The sequence below is a fragment of the Brachionichthys hirsutus genome, chromosome 4, assembly GCF_040956055.1.
Source record: "Brachionichthys hirsutus isolate HB-005 chromosome 4, CSIRO-AGI_Bhir_v1, whole genome shotgun sequence".
NCBI lineage: Eukaryota > Metazoa > Chordata > Actinopteri > Lophiiformes > Brachionichthyidae > Brachionichthys > Brachionichthys hirsutus.
This window is the reverse complement of record NC_090900.1, coordinates 7,514,335-7,533,261: the sequence shown is the minus strand read 5'-3', so window position 1 is coordinate 7,533,261 and position 18,927 is coordinate 7,514,335. Positions and strand designations below refer to the sequence as shown.

Genomic DNA, 18,927 nt, shown 5'->3' with positions numbered 1-18,927 from the left:
TGGGGTTATCCCATGTTTGGTTGTTTTAGTGACGTAATGCGTGGCGTTCAAGCCCAAACGTACACACCCCTTTGCTGAAAGTGAAGCCTCAAGAGGAAAGAACGCAAGATGAGTTAGTTCCGCGTATTTGGATCAAATCAAGACGGAGCTGCCACGTCGCTGCTCCTCTGCTGTGAAACATTAAACATGTTCTGTTGACGCCTGAGAGGCTGTGACGTCAGACAGAAGGAAGTCACGTGGAGACATGCCTCTTGTCTTCAGTGTGTCTCCTGTACAGCATCATTGTAGTGAGTATGTCTATAAAATGTTACTCAAACATGAATAAATGGAAGGCTGCACCTGTTGGGGAGTAATGAGTCAGACAAGGTTCAACAGTTTTATTTAAATTAAATGAATGCCTCATCACAGTTCCAATGAGACATGGACATGGAAAAAAACAATCCTTCTGCTAAAGGAAATTAAAAGCAATTATGGAGTCACCTTTTTAATCCAGATCTAGTGTGAAATTCAGTGGCAAGTCCTTTATGCGTTAATTACAAATAGATTTTTATAATGTTTGGAAAAGTAGGAAAATCCCTCCAGATGGACAACAGGACATGTCTTTGGTTTATAGGATTAAAAACTGTATGGACATTACATGAGATCAATATTATTAGTTATTTATAGGTTGGGAACAATCAGAAACATAGATTGTATTCTATTTAGTAGATACGATGACAATATTGCTCATTATCAGTCAAATGTGGACGACATACCCAATTATTCCTGATTAAGCATATATTTTTATTTTTTATTTAACTTTTGTTTAACTAGGTAAGTCAATTGAGAATTAATTCTCTTTTTCGATACCAACCTGGACCTACCTGAATCAATGATTGATGGGTTTTTTTATGACTAATTGCTCATATATTTGTGAATATTTACTAAAAAGTATAAAAGGCACACATTTTAAACACAGAAAAATGCAGTTTATGTGCCGTTGTGTTATTATTTGTTTCTTCATTTCCTCTTAACCCACCGTAAATGTCTGCCTTCCTACGTCTCGCTCCCACTCAAACCTCTGACTTCACTTTTTCATGTTCCCACTTCCCTTCATCGTCCCCCCTCACCGCATGCCAGCTGCATGGCGACACAGCAGCCCTCCCACTTTGTCATGCTGAGGCAAAAATTGCAAGCTTCAGCGCACACACACACACACACACACACACAAGGCCAGGGTGGCATGATTAGGGTTGCTGAGCTGGAGGATTGTGACGTGTCTCTTCATGGTGGGTGTCTAAAAACAATATTTTTTAATTTTTTTTTAAACGTTTGACTCAACAGGAAACAGCATGACAAAATACATCCTGTCAACATCCATACGGGCTTCATCATCCGCAGACACACCCTCGTACTGTATCATCACCACTTTTGTTCACAACCTGACCTGATTCAATCTGTGATTCAAAATGTCTGCTGGGAACGACAGTGAAAAACAGGATGAAATATCAAAGAGATTTGTCTTAAATTATTTATCATTTCCTGGATGACTTGACTCGTAAATAACAAATGACATGCTTTCATTTTCATTTGGTTCAAATGTTCCATAATATTTCCAATGTTATCAAATCGGTGTCATTTTCGATGACTCCGGGTTAATCTGGTTTAAATGAATGCTACTGTTGGAGGACGGAAATGAAGAAAAACAAACAATAGAAGTAATCAAGAAGCTGGGAACGTCTCTCTAAATGAAATAAACACTCGCTCGCAGACACACAGAAACCGACACAGACACGAGAGAAGATAATCCTGGATTAACTGGATGGCTCATGGCTGGAATATTAATTGTAGAAGAAGAGTAATCCAGGAGACCGAGCTCATCCCTGACTCGTCTCATGAACGGCCACGTGAAGAGGTGATCCCATCATTCAGGGGGAACGAACGTGTCTGTGATGGGATCAGATCAATGTCTGCTGATGAGCCGGTGCATAATGTGAAGTGTGTGTGTGTGTGTGGTTGCAATACATCACAGAATTCTGTTTTATACGATCGCACTATTGATTCAACGTCACATTTATCACAAACAACTAGACATCCTTTGTTTCATAGTTGACATTTTTCTTCTTGATGGTTAAATAATTTCTAGACATAACTTGGTAGCATGTTGTATAATTTATTTAGTCATTGAGAAAAATGTCCAACCCTAACAAAGACCAACCTCCTTATTTCAGAATACAGTATCTTCCTCACACGGTGTTTTGTGCGTTTGCTTCGGCCTCCCTGTTTCTCTGCTCCTTCACAGCCATCCTGCGATTTATCATCAAACTGTGAAGATGACAAGGCCAATAATCATTATGTTTGTTTACATCATGAAATTAAAATCATTAATGTAGTAAATCAACTTGTAAATGTGTGTGTGCGGAATTAACAGCAGCTCAAACTGTGTATAATCAGATGAATAAATGCATAGAATTATCTTGAAAGATTTTTGAATAGGAATCTGTGGATGTCTACTCCAAATGCAACAAACATAAACATAATCAAAATTAAAACATTTTTTAAACCAGCATTGCAGTTTAGTATAAACTCTTGCACATTCAGCGTGTTCCCTAGAGTTTCTTCAGATTACTGCCTTCTCTATTGCGCTATGGTTTGTCATCCTTGGATGAGTTTTCAGTTCAACCTCTCTCGCCTATCGCCTTCCTGGTAATGTCATGGCTCCTCAAGTTTGTTCCCACCACCCACCGATTGTCTCTTACCCCGACACGACTGTGAGCCCAACACTTGCTGCCAGAATCAGAGCAGTAACCACAGACATGGCCGGCACCATGAGGCCCTCAATGGATCGAAAAGGTGAGTACTTGTTGTCGCTGGGCAGGGGAGGCAGCGTTATGACAGGTCGGGGGGTTGGGTCGGGCAACAGGTCGACTGCGAAGAAGGAGATTGAAAATAATAGAACGTCTAACCAGGAACATGTAAAACATCTTAAATGAAAGAAGACACAAGGAAGCCCACCCAGCTATGAGAAGTGAGGGAAAAAACCCACCCTCGAAATGAAAATGACACACCCTGTATTTGGCCCGCAGATCCAAAACCACAAACACACAAAGAAAAATGATAGCCATAAAAAAAAGAAGAAGAAATATTTTCAGTTGAATTCTAAAGATGCAACAAAAATGTTTCTTTGAAGTTCCAGGGCCTCCTCCCAAAGAAAAGTAATGAGTCTGAAAACTCATCATCTGTCTGAGCATCATTCTCTTCTGTAGAAACTGCTCAAAGGAACAACACTAACTGTGATTTGATCTTTTTTTCCAGACCTTTCTTCAGTCTCTCATGTGATGACATATTTACGATAGCCTACCAGTGAGTAGGAAAGCGACTTGGTAGAAGACGACTCCATTCGGATCTTGCAGAGAGCAGCGGTACGTTCCTTGCTCGTCCGCTTGCAGCTGATTTAAGACCACCGACGAGTCTTCTGTCACCACCAGGACATTAAAGCTGCTCTCGTTCAGCTGTGCACACAAATCAGGAAGTGATAAATGAATGTAAAGGGGGTGGAGCAACTGGAAAACAGTAAATATATTCATGATGATGGCGGCCCGGTGGCGGACAAGGCGGTTGGAAAATGAATGAATGAATGAATATTCGTGATGATATATACGGCACAGCTAAACACTGGAAGGATGAATATGTGAAAAAGTAGTGATTTTCTATTTGAGTTAAGCTCCAGTGGTTACAGAGACCTTCTTAGTCCCGGGCACGCCAGCGGCCCAGGAGTAGTGATAGTCTCTTTTCCCAAACAGAAGACGATGCCATGGGAGGAAACAGTTCAGCACTGCTTGGCCTCCTTCTTCAGCCTGCACGGCAAACACTGGAAGAGGAGGAGTGGAAAGAAAAAGAGATTCATTCATTTAAATCAGGGTTACGTCTCCGTCAGCCTTGCACGTGGAGCAAGCCGCATCTTTGCCGGACTTATAGGAACGCATTCATACACTTGTGATTGTATCTGAAGTCCCTGTCCACACACACACACACACACACACACACACACACGATCAAATAATAACATACCTCCACAGTCCTGCTGGCCAGTGGGAGAAGGACAGATGTACATCTTGTAACGGCATGAGAAACAATCTATTACTCTTCGTTTCAAAAGCCCTGAAAGACATACCAAACACACACACACACACACACACACACACACACACACACACACAGCCTTGTGCTGAATGCATAGTTTGCACACATTGTGCTAATTAAGGGATTAACATACATAGACGCATCCAAGAGGTCAAACTTACCACACTTGTTGGGGCACAATCCTGAGAAATAGAAAACAAATGGTCAAGCATGAACGCATGTTATCACTGCAGTGACGGACACAACGTGCCCTGCCTCAGACCGTGCAGAGCACTCACTCATTCGTGTCCATTACCATCACGGGTGAAGTTGTCCAAGTGTTTCTCTAAGATATCTCTCCCCTTCCCCATGATCTGAACGGCTTGAAACGCCACAGATCCTTCGGAAGAGAGAGCAGGCTTTGATTACACTTTCATTTGTGTTGCTGCAGCAAATCCAAACGATCTTTCAATTATAAAGCTGTTACTGTTTATTCATTTAATTTGAATTGTTGCTATCGTTTCTCACCAGTGTGCTGGGTTTTTGAGAACCTGTCAAATTCACTCTGATACTCGGTCCTGGCCCTGTACAAAGTCGTGGGATCTGAATGGGCAACACGCATTAGTGCATGCATATTTCACTGACAGGAACATTTTATATTTTAAGCAGGTCATTCATATTTCTCTATCAAGAAGCAAATATAGTGCCATAATACTAAACGCTTTAATCACAAGATCCTAAAATAGAAAGCAACCTTATTGGCCTGCCAACATTTCAATCAGTATATTCATGGTATATTTATACATTGCGCTAATCCAGGTCTTCATCTCACCAATGACTCCCTTTCGTTCCCGGCTGGTGTCTTTGTAGGTTACATAGGTATGGTCACTAATTTTTTTCAGTGCAATCTGATCAGCCACACTGGGAGCAGACAGGATAAAGTCCTCGTGGAGGACTCTGAGTCTCCGGTCGCATTGCAGACAAGCCTTGGCTGCAGGGACAATGCAGAGCAGGAACATCAGCACCAGAATCCTCTCCATCCCCTGCCTCCTTCACATCAGTTGCTTCGATACAGAATCTGAAAAAGCGTTCAGAATGACCATTATCACCACTCAAACAGCTGCTATTTCAGTATTTCATTGTGACTTCTGAATACTAGTGTTATTCAGGTCACCCTTATTCCTACCGTCACAGTAGAAATTCCATTTCCCATTTGGTCTTGTGCGTTTAGGGGCAAGGCTATATATTATGTAGTTGTTTTTTTCCCCTCACTATCATACTCGTGAGGCAAATAACACTTTGTAAACCATGGACCTTTGTGTTCCATAGGGTAGTGGGACACTGGTGCATCTCCCGGTACATTGCTCAGATGGAAGTCAAACTGGAGCAGTGTTGCTATCTTCTGTTAATTTGTAGACATTAGTAATAGAACGTCTAATCAGGAACATGTAAAATAAATAAATACATATATATATCTTGATGGCTGAAGAAGACAAGAATTCTTAAAGACCACGTTCTACAATGCAGCCTCTTTTTATGACAGCTCGCTGCTGCCCCTCAGTGGTAGAAGACAGTCACAACAGGAGTTCAGGGCAGTTGTAAAGTCCTGCTGCCGTTGATTTGGTTCATCCTTCAAAGTCAAGGACAAATACTCAATGATTATAATAATTTTGTAGTTTAATGCAACTACTGAACTGATTAAAGAGAACTACATCTGATATTTTAATCGACTCAGTGGGCAGCGGGCGGACATAAAACAGACACAAACAGACTAACTTTAAATGGTTGGCAAATTAGCCAAGAAAATTCAGATCAAGTTGAATCACACACTTAAGTAAAAACAAATCAAGAAGAAGTGAAGGTAATGGTGAAGCACGTCACAGGAAATGGAAAACCTTATTTCAGCTCTCACCTGACACAAACTATTCACCGTTGCTCGGCAGCGCTATCCGTTTCCGTAGAATGTCTATGTTTAAGTGCGCGACTTTGTTTGCTTGTAAACAAAATATCTAAAAATAAATAAAAATATTCCCGCCCTTATGTTCAATTTGATCTAATCGGAATCCGGAAGATATATTGTGTGACAGTGGATCTTGTTAAATGTAAAACAATCTCTATTTGCGGTCGAGATTTATTATTGTGGGCGTGGCCTCTGCAGACGTCAGGGCACCAATGGAAGGCGCTGTCTATGACTGACAGGTGCGTAGGCCAATCCGCTTCTACCTGGGCGGGACCTTTGCTCTGCAGCTGCGCTGTTGGCTGCTGCACTCTGACGTTTACCGGAAGAGTAATGCAGAGGTAAGCTAAGCTAAGCTAACTACTTCTTATAGTTGTTTAAACGACAGAGAATATAATATTTTCTCCCAGTGGCGGAGCCAACAAGCTTTTACACACGATCACGACAGTTCTGAACCGGCTTTGTGAACACTGGTGTAGCCGACGGTTCCCATCGTTACTGTAACGTCCCGGTACTACCGTGACGACGAAAGCTTTCACTGTAAATTAACACAGGCGCCCTTGAGCAAGGCACCTCCCCCGCCCCCATGGAGGCCCCTTCGCCCGATGTTTGATATACATATGGCATTAAAGAGTTCTTAATTGTTAATCCTGTTAATGTTTGTTCAGCTCGCCACAGAACGCAGCTGGAAGTCCAAATTTGACTTTCAATTAAAAAAAAAAATCTTAAATGACAAAACATGACGTAAATGGCATGACATGTATTATTTGGTCCTGAAAAGCAACTAAAGGAAACCCACCTTAGGCCACTAAATTACAAGGATTTAAAGGATTTCTCATATCGAACCACCTTTTCATTATCATTATTTTTATTTTTTTTAATTGTCCCAAGGATCTCATTGAAAATTACATTTACGGGTTTCCTTGTCTCCCTGCTACTTTGCCACAAACCTTCATCAGAATAGCGTAAGTTTGTTGGGCTGGGTTGTAATGATACCTGTTGGGAGGTTAAACACCGTTCCGTAGCTTTGCTGCTCTTAAATAACAAGGCGCTCTTTGCTGATAGATGAATGTAATTAAACCGTGCTGACTTGGTGTCTGCACACGATCGTAGCCTGTTTTTATGCCGGCATTGGTCCTTGGATCTCTGCACCACCATGGCTTCCAGTCAGCAAAGCTCTCTCTCTCTCTCTCTCTCTGGCGACACTCTGCAGCTAAACGATGCTGCTATTGTCAGCAAGTACACAGAGTACAGGAGCGTGTAGATTTATTAGAACGACTACCACCCTGAACACGCTAGCTGCACAGACTTGTTTTGTAAGTATATCTCTATGTTCAGTTTTATAAACTTTGGCACAGAATCCCCGTAGCATGCATGTTTTTTTTTTGGTTATAGTAGAAACAGATGATGACAGATGAAGGTTTTTAATCTTTAATGCAGTGTGACGGGCTCCAAAGCGACAGTATTTAACGACAGTTTTATCAGAGCACAAGATATTTTCAGCAGTTTCAAGTTTCTCTACCTGTCGTTATATCGTGTGTCATATTTGAAGAGACTCAAAGTGTTTGTTTGTGTGTTTTTTATCTTGCAGGTTTGGGAAAATAAAGCCTCACTCAAAAATGGAGACTTCAGGTTTTCTTCTGCTTCAGCGCCCGCCATTGTGAAGAAGGTACATTCTCGGCAGCTTTAAGAACACGGACAAGTGCAGCCACCCCATCTCCAAAGCTGCCTCCCTGCATTCCCCGCTGAACCTGGTCGACGGCATGTACCAGAGTGTTCCAGCAGCTCCCGGGGAGCATCAGACGGCCGCTGGTGCTGACGGCTTACCACTGAAGAAGAAGTCGTCCCATCAGGGTCGGCCGTTAGCGATGGCCAGCACGCTGGGGTTCATACTGGTGCTCTCTGCTGTGGGCGCTTGGTGCTGCTACATGGCAGCCCTCGAAAAGGCACAGCTGCTGAAAGCTGAGCTGTTGTCTCTCAACAAGCGTGGCTTCGTCATTCGTAACCAGGCAGGGGCCGCCGTCTTCAGTGTGGCCTTCAGGTGGGTTCACGGCGTGTTTTCATTATTATTTATTATTGTCTATAAAAAAAAAAAAGAATGGTGATAAATAAATCAGGTATTGACGGACAGATTACTTTTTCACGTTGATCTATCCGGCAGAAAAAAATATCCAATTCACAGTGAAAGGATCGGCAATTCCATTAACCTATTGGTGTGTGTGTGTGTGTGTGTGTGTGTGTGTGTGTGTGCGTGTGTGTGTTACAAACTGTCTGTCGGTCGATGAATGGAAAGCCGGATGACACAAGTTTACAGCCTTAGGCGAGACACACTAATTTAGGTCCTTTATCGGCAGCACATACATCAACAGAATTAGCCACAGCACAATCCCTGCACTTATCCAGTGATCAACATCCAGAATATAAGATATTTTATTCAGTATTTTAAGAAATGTGTTTTCCTGCTTAAACCAATGTCTCAGTTAGAGCCATGTTGAACGAGTTCATTTACATCTTCTCCACCTGCCATTGCTCCGTCTCAGGTCTGGCATCCTGGACCTGAACTCCTGCTCAAAGGAGGGAGACGTTCTGAGGTGCACTCAGTCAGATTCTGGAAAGCTCAACTTCTTCGTACAGACAGTTCGAACAAAGGACACGGTGATGTGCTACCGCGTTCGCTGGGAGGAGCTGCAAGACAAGCATTTGGTGGAGCACGCCGTGGCCTTCAACGACTCCCACTGGTACGGAGGGGCAGAGACAGCCACACAGTACTGGCCTCTCAGGATTCAAGGCGAAGAGGAACCGCAGCCCTTCATCACCAGCGATGTCTACGTGAATCGCAACGCTTTCGGTGGGATGTTGGAGCGCTATTGGCTATCTTCAAACGCAACGGCCATCAAGATTAATGACTCCGTGCCATTTCATCTGGGTTGGTCCGAGAAGGACATGACTCTCAGGTTCCAGGCCCGATACCAGGACTCTCCGTTCAGGCCACCGCGGGATCAGCCGGCCTTACCTGAGCTCAGCTACAGTGTGTGTGTGGGGTCGGACGTTACCTCTATTCACAAGTACATGGTGAGTTTACACACTGTTTGGTTTTGGTGGATATGAATGTTGACATTCATCTAAATAAATATAATGGTCACTTGGGATTAGAATTGTCTGCATAACTAAAGTCTCTAGTCTAGAGGCTAGTATTTGAAGGGATAGTTGAACACTCTGGGAACTATTCTGGGTCTTAGGATAAAATCGATACCACTTTGTAGCTTAGTAGCTGGTGAATGTAGCTGAGCATGAAACTGCAGTAACTCTCTGCATGTCTGTGTTTTGCTTAGGTGCGTCGGTTCTTTGAAAAGCCCATCAAGGTTCCGTCTCCTGAGGTGTTCAAACACCCTCTGTGGTCAACGTGGGCTCTCCACCGAACAGCAGTGACTCAGGAGAAGCTGCTGCGCTACGCCGCTGACATCACCGAGCACGGCTTTGCATGCTCCCACCTGGAGCTGGATGACTGCTACACTGCAGACTATGGAGAGTTTGACTTTGATCCGCAGAAGTTCCCAAATGTGACCGATATGTTTGAACAACTCCGGGAAGACGGTTTCCAGGTGACACTCTGGACCCATCCTTTCATCAACCATGACTCCGTTAATTTCGGCGTTGCTGTGGAGAGAGGACTGTTTGTTCGGGAGCCCAGCGGCAAACTGCCTGCCCTGGTTCGCTGGTGGAACGGCATTGGGGGGATTTTGGACTTTACCAACCCAGAAGCCTGTGAATGGTATTCCTCACACCTGCGCATGATGAAACTCCGCTACGACGTGACGTCTTTTAAGTTTGATGCAGGCGAGATAAGCTACCTGCCTCTTCAGTTTAGCACCCTGGTTCCGCTGTCTGACCCTTCCACATTCACCCGCCGCTACACTGAGATGGCCATTCCATTCAGTGAGCGTGGAGTGCTGAGGGTGGGTTATCAGAGCCAGAATATCTCCTGCTTCTTCAGGATCATTGACAGAGACTCTGTGTGGGGTTATGAGCTTGGCCTCAAGTCCATCATCCCCACTGTGCTGACCATTAGCATTCTGGGTTACCAGTTTGTCTTGCCGGACATAATAGGAGGGAATGCATATCCCAATCGCACCACAGGTATGATAATGCATGACATGTGCATCAACTGTAAAGTGTCTAATGATACATTTAACAATATCTCTTTGACACATATCATTCCAAACAAACAAAAGATTTCCTTTTTGGAAAAATGATGAAAAAGGGCATTTGGTATCTAAATGATCAAAGTCATTACTCTACTTGTAAAGTAAATTCAGATAGAATGCAATATTCTAATTGATTGCTTCAAGAAATCTGTAATTTTACTCAAGCCAAGGATGCATTGCATTTGCTTGCTAGTTGCATGAGAGAGTCAGAGACTGAGAAGGAAGTCTATGAATAAGACAAAACAACATGAAAATACCAAAACTGACAGGGGTAGATTTCCTGTCCATGCTCCTGTCCAGTAGGTGGCAGTAGTGTACCTATAAGATGTTTTTCAAGATGATTTAGTGCACGTCGCTGTCAATCACCTTCATGTTGCTTCCCAAGCACGTTCAGCTGAGACCATTGGATTAACCTTTACATTTAAGATTTAGTCTTTTTAGTATCCATGTTGAACACTTTGTTTTTAGATTTAACTTTGCCATTCATTTTATTATGTGTTTTCCAGAAAAGAAAAATCATTTTGTAAATATTGGTATAAATCCAGGAAAAAAAAGTCACTTTCAAAAAATCCAAACCACATTTGTTTAACACAAGTCGAGGCCAAATGGTACAAGATATTGCTGCTAATTTCATCATGATCCCTTTTCCATTTGAAAGCCCGATATACTCCATATGGCTGCAGAGTGAGTGTGACGCCTGTGTTGTACTGTAGGTGTTTCGGAGGGGGAGGATGGTCTGCCTGACCGAGAGCTGTACATCAGGTGGTTGGAGCTGTCTGCCTTCATGCCTGCCATGCAGTTCTCCATACCGCCATGGGCCTACGACAATGAGGTGAGCCACCGAAACAGATTTTACAGTTGGACGGCACAGATGAATTTAAATGAGTGTGAATAATGCAGTTACGGTATTGTGTGCAGTCGTACAGTGGTTTCTGCAGAGACTCGTTTAATGTGATGATCATAGCAAAGATGATCAACTGTTAAAAGGAGATTCAATCTGAACACAAGTGGGTTCTATGGGAAGCATAATTCTATCGATTATTTATTCCAAAGTTGTTTTTATTTTTATTATTATTATTTTTGCTACCTTGTGTTATTTTCCACAAGTGAAATGGAAATGTCTCAGTGAGCCTGTGTTTGCTATCGTGTGTTGCTGACACCTTATCTGCATTCATCTGCAGGTGGTCCAGATAGCACAGAAGTTTACGGAGCTCCATGAGAGTCTGGTGGCCCCGAGGGTTCTTGAACTAGCCGGAGAGGTTCTCAGTACAGGCGACCCAATAATACGGCCCCTGTGGTGGATCGCCACTGACGATGAGGCAGCTTTTAAGATCGACTCTCAGTTCCTGATCGGGAATGACCTGATGGTGGCTCCGGTGTTGGAGCCGGGAAAGCAGGAGAGGGACATCTACCTCCCTGCTGGACGATGGAGAAGCTACAAGGGGGAGTATTTTGACAAAGGGCCTATGTACATCACTGACTACCCTGTAGACCTGGATGAAATAGCTTTCTTTACATGGGTTCACTGAAAACCCTAAAGAGACACAATTGTGCAAAGGCAATCGACATCAGACGACAACAAGGGATTTGCTGCCACAGCAGAATGTGACTGTGGTAATGTTTAAGCTCATTATATGAACACGTGCCTGCAGATTATAACCTCCTAAAACATGGAATGAAGCTTGTACTCTGTTTTTCCATCCTCATCCTCAGGTGCCTTCCACAGTAGTAGTAGAAGTGATCTCTGATTGTATCACATCAGTCTTCCAAACACATTTAGGTTTCTGACCATATTGCTCAAATGATTGCATTTTTAGCACAGCCATTTTGATCCTCAATGTGAATTCACTATGTGATATGATAAGGTGTGACTGGAGATTTTGTTATTGCTTGACAGAGTTGGACACTGGAAAGGATTTTGCAGGTAGACAGACGGCATGCGTTCACTTCATACCAACGTGGTAACTACTGTATTGTGACAAATTACTGCCTTCCCTACTACTTATGTTCAAACGAACATGTAACCGTTTGATTCTCCTGTACTTCGTATTTAATAAGGAAGTATGTGATTGTATGTAAAGTAATTTCCTGTGATTCCGTGTTAAATGTGGCAGATTTGTCATGACAGACATGTTTTTGTGTTAAATGTAACACCGTTCTGCCAGTTCAGTGCCAAAATCCATCTATTGCTTGATATTTATTTGTCTGCGCAAGTTAAATTCACAGCTCAGGATTGATTTAAGCATTTACTTGTCAAGATTACTTTCTTTGATGCATTGCAAGAAGTACATGAGTTAATTTATACAGTTGGGTTTGCCTGCAAAAAAGGTAGTAGTAGCCACAGTTAAGTGTCGAATGCCTTGTGACTTCCTTATTGCTTTATTTGCCTTATCAGCTGTATTCAGCTATGCCATCCACAGAACTGAGAATCAGTGCAGTGATAAAACAATCCTCCCCGCATACAGCGATATGCTTGATGTTTTGCACGCTCCCATAGAGGGAGCTAAGTTTTATTTTAAAATGAGGCACCTGTCTTCTGAGTAAACATTTATTCTCCCACAGTGACTGATGGCACGAGGTTAAAGCACACTATTGCTTAAATCGTTTAAATGCCTCACTTGAAATAGATTATATATAATATATATTTAATTCTCATCATGGGACTGGAGAGTTTATTTCCCATTGCTGTGTTGCATTTGTTTTGTTGCAAAAAGGAAAACTCTTACTGTAACTTGATGATGTTGGTTGTTCCGAGCATTGCTGATACTACAACTGTTGGATCATAATATAACATTTGACTGTTGAAATGGAGTCGCTATCTCTCTGACCAGCCCGTGGCTATGATAGCGTTTTATAGATATGATAGCAATCTTCAACAGTTGATTAGATGATGGACTCTGAGCAGAAAAGCACACGACAGATACAATCGTTTACTGTACATGTCTCTAAGTGTAAGAATGATTGATAACATGATTTCTATTTTGTATTACTGTTGAAAAGTGAGAGGTTTTTCGTCCCGTTAATATTGACAGAAGTACGAAAGGTTACGCTAAAAGTGTCCAGAGATTGTTGTCGCAGGAATCATTAACCATATAATCCTTACAAGAGTTAATCACAATTTCCTCCATTCACCCAAAGTCAGGTCTGAGTAACAGTCAAAGTAAATCACTAGTACTTTAGTATAACTTTAGATGCACTTCAGTATTAAAAGTACATTACTGGAATTAAACGTTTTTAAGTAACTAAAGTATGAGTAAAATTAAACTATATGTAACGGGACCTGTGGGTGGGGAAACCCGCTAAAACGAGTTTGGGACCAACGGAACAAATTAAAACTATATCTTTAGGTGCAAGTCCTAAAGTGGCGTTGTCGGCAAAGGTCGGACCGTTTAGCCCCACATGCCCGACGCTACATTTTGGCGTTGTCGGCAGGATTGGCCGGGTAGCGTTGGGCATACGGGGCTAGACGATGGTTTGCCAACAACGCCACTTTAGGACTTTCAACCTAAAGATCTCTTTTTTCCTTTTGGTGCCCAGCTCGCTCCAGCGGGTTTCCCGACGGCACTTACGCACAGGCCCGCTCACAGTGACGACCAGCACGGCATTAGGAATTCAAAACATTTATTTACACTCTAAAAACAAAAGAAAAGAAGAGACAATGCAGTGACAGTCTAATTGGCCAACCTGCCTCCGAGACGGGGAAAACACAAACGAGGACGCTGGAACGAGGGAGGGGAAGCGCCTATATACGCCCCCCCCCAATCAGTGGTAAATGGGCCACAGGTGCTCCCTCCCACACCTGCCTGCCCAATTAACCCCAATCATCCGGTTACATTCATAACAAGTAATCATGGAACAAATGTGTTCATAATTATCTGTTTTTAAGTGTTTCGGCTTTCCAATAAGGGCTTCATAACAAAACTACTTGTATATATATATATATATATATAATATTAAATAAGTGAACACTTCAGTGGTTGAGCATGTTATGGTTTTATTGAACAGCTTCTCATGAAAATGCACACTTCTGACGCGCCTCACAGAAACCCTGCGGTGATGACCGAGGAGACGAGCAGGAGCAGGACATTGGATCCAGTGGTTACGGCACTGTTGCACAAATCACCTTTGCAGCAGCGTATGTCATTATGACAAAAAGGACTAATGTTGCAGCCCTTTATGATGAAACCTGCAAGATACGATGATGAAAGCTTCATTTCAACAACACCAAAATCCACCAAACATTCAAATCACAAATATATCAGTTCGGATCAACAGGTAATCTGTTTGAAGTACTCAATAGCCGGAACTGCTAAATAAATGGGAAAACCCACTTACCATTGAATTCAATTGTGGCACAACGGTCTGCTGCCACATGGCAAGTTACATTTTGTGTGCATTGACTGGGGTCAGTGGCCAGGAGACATTGGTAGCACATCAAACAGCCAGCTATGCAAAAATACGGAGGGTCTTCCTGATCAACAATGTCTTCCACATCTTGATAATGAGATCTTTTTTTTTTTTATAAAAATGTTACACTGAAGCACAAGCTATTCTTACCTGCAGACAGCGTGACTAGCAGAACCAGAACACCATAGAGCTTCATTGTCAAGAATAAAGAGTTGAGAGATGTGAACTTTTCCAAAGCCAAATTATCTCTTAAATGTAAAACGGCTCAGCCTCTCTTATTTCCTCATAAAAGGCCTCCTCCCAGTTGCAATAATCCATAACAGTCACGGAGACCGGGATATGGCCTGGTAATAATCATGAACACTCCCTTAGAGAGAAAAATATGTCATTTTGTGAAGGTTATACCTTTATGAGAGATGTCTATTTAATGTCGTTAACTTGCCCTCAATAAAAGTATTGCTGTGTTCAAATGCAACCTAAAATAAAGACATCTTCAAAATAAGAAATCTGGAAATGATTGGAACATGTAAACCTTTTAGTAAATATAGTTTTTAACTTACTCGGTGGATTTAAAGATGGGGTTCATAATTTAACCTTGCAAACAGGAAGCAGTTGAGAAATGTTTTAAGCTGACACTGACAAGAATCTGCTAAAAATAACCAGTCCAGTCTTACGTCAGAGTCTCTGAACTTGTGCTGAGATTGTTCCCTTTGCTTTCACACTGTGGAACTGCTGTCTAAAAAAATAAGACAAAAGGGTTTTGGAATTTAGATTTTTTTGTGTCTTTATTTTGATAATGATATTTTTAATGAATATTTGCTTTAATGTGTATAAAGTCAAACGCTATTAGAATTTAACCATCAAAAATGTTCAGCGCTTTGAAAACATGTTTACTATAACTTTTAATGTTAAAAAAAATAATTAATTGCTGTGTGTGCTTGACAGATTGTGTGGAGCTTGAATTTGAGTTTTCATCTTCTTCAGAGTGGAGGAGAAATCTAAACTGAACAAAAATGTCTTCACAATTAGGATATTTCTGTTAGTAAAATACAGGAAGGATGAAGAGCAGCAGATTAGAATATCAACCAATGAAAAGACACTTAGACAACCAGACAGTCACTTGATCCAGATTTAGTAATCGGGCTCCTTCCTGTGTTTGTCGGTCACATTTTATTGTGTCATAATGTGAAGGTATATGCGGTTTATTTTTCTTCAGTTGTGAATCAACAGAAATAACAGAATTACAGAATCTCAGAGAAAAATGGTGATGATGGCTGATGATACCAGCAGGAGGATCAAACTGGGAGCACTGGGTAAGGCACTGTTGCACAAGTCCCCTTCACAGCAAGTCATGGTGCCAGCACACGCCAGGCTGGTTTGGCAGCCCTTGGTAACCACCTCATAACCTGGAAATCCTGATAAATAAACCCATCAAGAAATATTTGTATAAATTAATCAATGAGTATTAACTCTTGAAATGATTTATATATATATATATATATAAAATACCTTCTACTCTCCAGGAGAAGCAGCGGTCGAAGATAACGGCACAAGATTTGGTGTCTGTGCAGGATTTAGGGTCAGTGGCAGTGCATGTGTAGCATCTCAGTCCAGAGGCTGTGCAGCGACATAAAACATGGTGGTTCAAGGTGCTCCGTGCTGCAACTAACTTCTGATAAAGAGCAAGACAGTTTGGATTGAAGCTTAATGAGCAACAAGCAGAGCACAGGAGCACTATTGCTTATTCTAGTGAGAATGACTGCATTGAGAGAGACGCTATAGTGTGGAGTAAGCCACATCTGGAGAAGGTGTGTGTGAAGATCAGCCAGTCATCGACGTCGTGACAGAGCTCAGAGATCTACCCTGAAAAGAATTTCCAAACAAATACCTAAAAGTGTTCCCTGAACAAGAAAAACAACAACAACTTTTAACAGATTGGACGGTTGTAAAAGGTGCTCCTATTCTTAATTTGTCTTAAATCAAGACAACATCTCACACTTTTGAGATTATCTGAATAGCATGCATAATCCTCTTATTACTTCTGAGGCATGCTTGTTCCTTTTTTAGAAGGCAAGTTTAGTTCTGGTCCAAAATACTGCCCTGTTAAGCCAACTGAACTGTTTAGAACTTCTTTTTTTTTGTGAGAACTATACTTATTCTGCCTGTTTGATGTTTACATGTTTATTTGTTCACATGTGAAGACTCCAGGAAGGCATGATTTCAGAGCAAGAAACAGTTTGGCCCATAAGTATCGCCATGTAATCTTTACACTTTAACTTTATTTATTTATTTATAGCATGGGTTAAATAAACACGCATGGCTACATTCTGTTTCCAACGTCCATGCTAAGCTAACAGCTGCAGGTTGTAGATTCACCCTTTTAAGTGATGTCAGTATTTTTATCCAGCACAGAACCACATTTCCCATAATACCTCTTAAACCTTTTGACATTGCTGCTTTACAGATTTTATAACAAACTTCTGCCTCCGAATCAACACTTTCCTTTTGTTTAAGATGTGTTTATTTTCTTTAAATATAATTTTCAAACAAAGCATAAAGTCCGAACTGAAAAGCTGTTCTTACCGGTACAAAGAGTCATAAAGAGGATCAGAGCTCCATAAAGCTGCATCGTGAATTGAGGAAAAAACAGGAATGGAGAGTTCTTCCTCTTTTAGTTCAACTCCTTAGGTTTCTCCTCAGACTTGATTTGCATTTGCAATGATTTGCATTGACTTGCATTTTCTTTCAACGCCTTCCTCAAAGTGACCTGAATAATGTTAGCACGAAACTGTTTTTAACCTCTTCCCTTTTGCTCATTTCCTGTTTCTGAAGAAACAGTTTTGTCATTTTGCATCAGTGGTGTAATTTATTTTAGATTAATTGTTAGTTTGCATTGGCGGTGTAAAATCATTTTGTTTTTGTTTTTCTAGTGATGCGTTGCATCGGTTGAGTTATCGAATATTGGTTTATTTTTATTTGTATTGTTAAATTTGTATTGTTAATTGTGGATGATTTATGTACGAAGGACTTTCAACGGAAACAAGACCGCAAGGGCTTTTTTGAAATGCTCCTCTTAGACAGGATGTTTGACTTTATTTGTACTGTAATACATGCTACTGTGTGACTGTACTTGTACTTTAACATTCTATGTACTCTAACATTCTATCTAATAAATATATTCATCATCATCATCACCAAGTACTTTAGACAATTCTTCTATGAATGAATTTGAGTAGAACAAGACAATTTGTCCAGTTTAGAGAATTGCTGCCTTTTCCCACCTTGTCTTGATCACCATCCGTGGATCTGACATCGTTTGCAGGTTCAGGTGAAATGCTTCTCAGCAGACTATACAAGGCAAGCCAAACATCTGTGTTGTCATGGAAACTGAAATCAATGAGGCATGTTCCCTGATTTTTTTAAAAGATGTCTGATTAGCTTATTAAAAGTTCTTGTTTGTGCCACCTTGAATATTGTACAATAATTTTAGGATTATTTTCTCTGGATTTTGGTCCTTTAACATGAATAGCGGAGAAAGATAAGAAGATACAGGCTGCAACACTCCGTAGTGTTATGGGCAGTGAATGCAGGCATGTGTACCGTCACAACCTCAACCTCTCAGTGGAGCAGGGAGAGGATCCCACAGCAATTCTGAATGCCCTGGAGAGGTACTTCAAGCCGGTAAGAAACAATCTATGAAAGATACTTGTTTGGATTTGCAAACAAGAAGAGAGCGAGTCAATAGATGTCAGAGCAGTGATGAGTCAAATGTGTACATGATTGAGTCAGTCAGTGCAGTGGAGCAGACAAAAGGAAGGAAATGGTTTGTCACATTAAAGCTTAACAACAAATCACAGAGGTGCCAGTTAGACTCTGGAGCCACCTGGCGCATAATGATGCTCAAAGATCAGAAGAAGCTCGCACCCAATTAAGGTAAAACTTAGCGAAAGCAATGCCAGCCTCAGACTGTACTCAGGAGAGATGACTAAGTCACTTGGAATATTTGATACAGAATGCACGGTTTGAGGAAAGAGGCACAAGCTCTTGTTTGAAGTTGTTTTAAAAGGACAGTTGCCTCTCTTGTCCGGTGACACCTGTGAACGTCTGGGCTTCATACATTTTATGATACCGGATGATGCGCTTAGCATGGACACTGTGCTGCCACCACGGCATTTCACAATAGACTGTGCTCTGAAATCTGCAGTTATGGCCCAGCTTGACAAGTATGAGGCAGAGGGGCACATTGCATCCATTTCA

The 18,927-nt window shown here is 41.6% G+C and overlaps 3 protein-coding genes across 3 annotated transcripts; 1 reads left to right on the top strand and 2 right to left on the bottom strand.

Annotated features, from left to right (window-relative positions):
• Positions 1–2,196: 2,196 nt before the first annotated feature.
• On the bottom strand, positions 2,197–5,141 carry LOC137893369 (izumo sperm-egg fusion protein 1). The gene is made up of 9 exons (XM_068738827.1): positions 4,934–5,141; positions 4,630–4,704; positions 4,418–4,501; positions 4,284–4,304; positions 4,051–4,140; positions 3,723–3,850; positions 3,341–3,491; positions 2,739–2,907; positions 2,197–2,304 (listed from the first exon to the last, which is right to left on the bottom strand). Exons 1-9 carry the CDS (start codon positions 5,139–5,141, stop codon positions 2,226–2,228), a joined length of 1,005 nt encoding a protein of 334 aa, XP_068594928.1. The 3' UTR covers positions 2,197–2,225.
• A 2,680-nt stretch (positions 5,142–7,821) lies between these two features.
• Positions 7,822–11,792, top strand: LOC137893274 (myogenesis-regulating glycosidase-like). Its single transcript, XM_068738728.1, has 5 exons — positions 7,822–8,099; positions 8,599–9,130; positions 9,391–10,195; positions 10,977–11,095; positions 11,445–11,792. Exons 1-5 carry the CDS (start codon positions 7,822–7,824, stop codon positions 11,790–11,792), a joined length of 2,082 nt encoding a protein of 693 aa, XP_068594829.1.
• Positions 11,793–14,300: 2,508 nt separating this feature from the next.
• Positions 14,301–17,305, bottom strand: LOC137918088 (uncharacterized). The gene is made up of 7 exons (XM_068760834.1): positions 17,254–17,305; positions 16,180–16,287; positions 15,928–16,085; positions 15,345–15,406; positions 14,821–14,918; positions 14,599–14,709; positions 14,301–14,449 (listed from the first exon to the last, which is right to left on the bottom strand). Exons 1-7 carry the CDS (start codon positions 17,297–17,299, stop codon positions 14,301–14,303), a joined length of 732 nt encoding a protein of 243 aa, XP_068616935.1. The 5' UTR covers positions 17,300–17,305.
• Positions 17,306–18,927: the final 1,622 nt, after the last annotated feature.

What these genes read in the sequence shown, in the direction of transcription:
- LOC137893369 (XM_068738827.1), bottom strand. Translation starts at nt 5,141, where the DNA reads ATGGAGAGGATTCTGGTGCTGATGTTCCTGCTCTGCATTGTCCCTGCA. An exon ending in CTCAAAAACCCAGCACACTG is followed by an intron (nt 4,502 to 4,629) that starts GTGAGAAACGAT and finishes TCTCTTCCGAAG; the next exon opens with GATCTGTGGCGTTTCAAGCC. An exon ending in GGGCTCACAGTCGTGTCGGG is followed by an intron (nt 2,305 to 2,738) that starts GTAAGAGACAAT and finishes TCATCTTCACAG; the next exon opens with TTTGATGATAAATCGCAGGA.
- LOC137918088 (XM_068760834.1), bottom strand. Translation starts at nt 17,299, where the DNA reads ATGCAGCTTTATGGAGCTCTGATCCTCTTTATGACTCTTTGTACCG. An exon ending in ACAAGTTCAGAGACTCTGAC is followed by an intron (nt 14,919 to 15,344) that starts GTAAGACTGGAC and finishes TTTACATTTAAG; the next exon opens with AGATAATTTGGCTTTGGAAA. An exon ending in TGCCACAATTGAATTCAATG is followed by an intron (nt 14,450 to 14,598) that starts GTAAGTGGGTTT and finishes CGTATCTTGCAG; the next exon opens with GTTTCATCATAAAGGGCTGC.
- LOC137893274 (XM_068738728.1), top strand. Translation starts at nt 7,822, where the DNA reads ATGTACCAGAGTGTTCCAGCAGCTCCCGGGGAGCATCAGACGGCCGCT. An exon ending in ATATCCCAATCGCACCACAG is followed by an intron (nt 10,196 to 10,976) that starts GTATGATAATGC and finishes GTTGTACTGTAG; the next exon opens with GTGTTTCGGAGGGGGAGGAT. An exon ending in CATGGGCCTACGACAATGAG is followed by an intron (nt 11,096 to 11,444) that starts GTGAGCCACCGA and finishes ATTCATCTGCAG; the next exon opens with GTGGTCCAGATAGCACAGAA.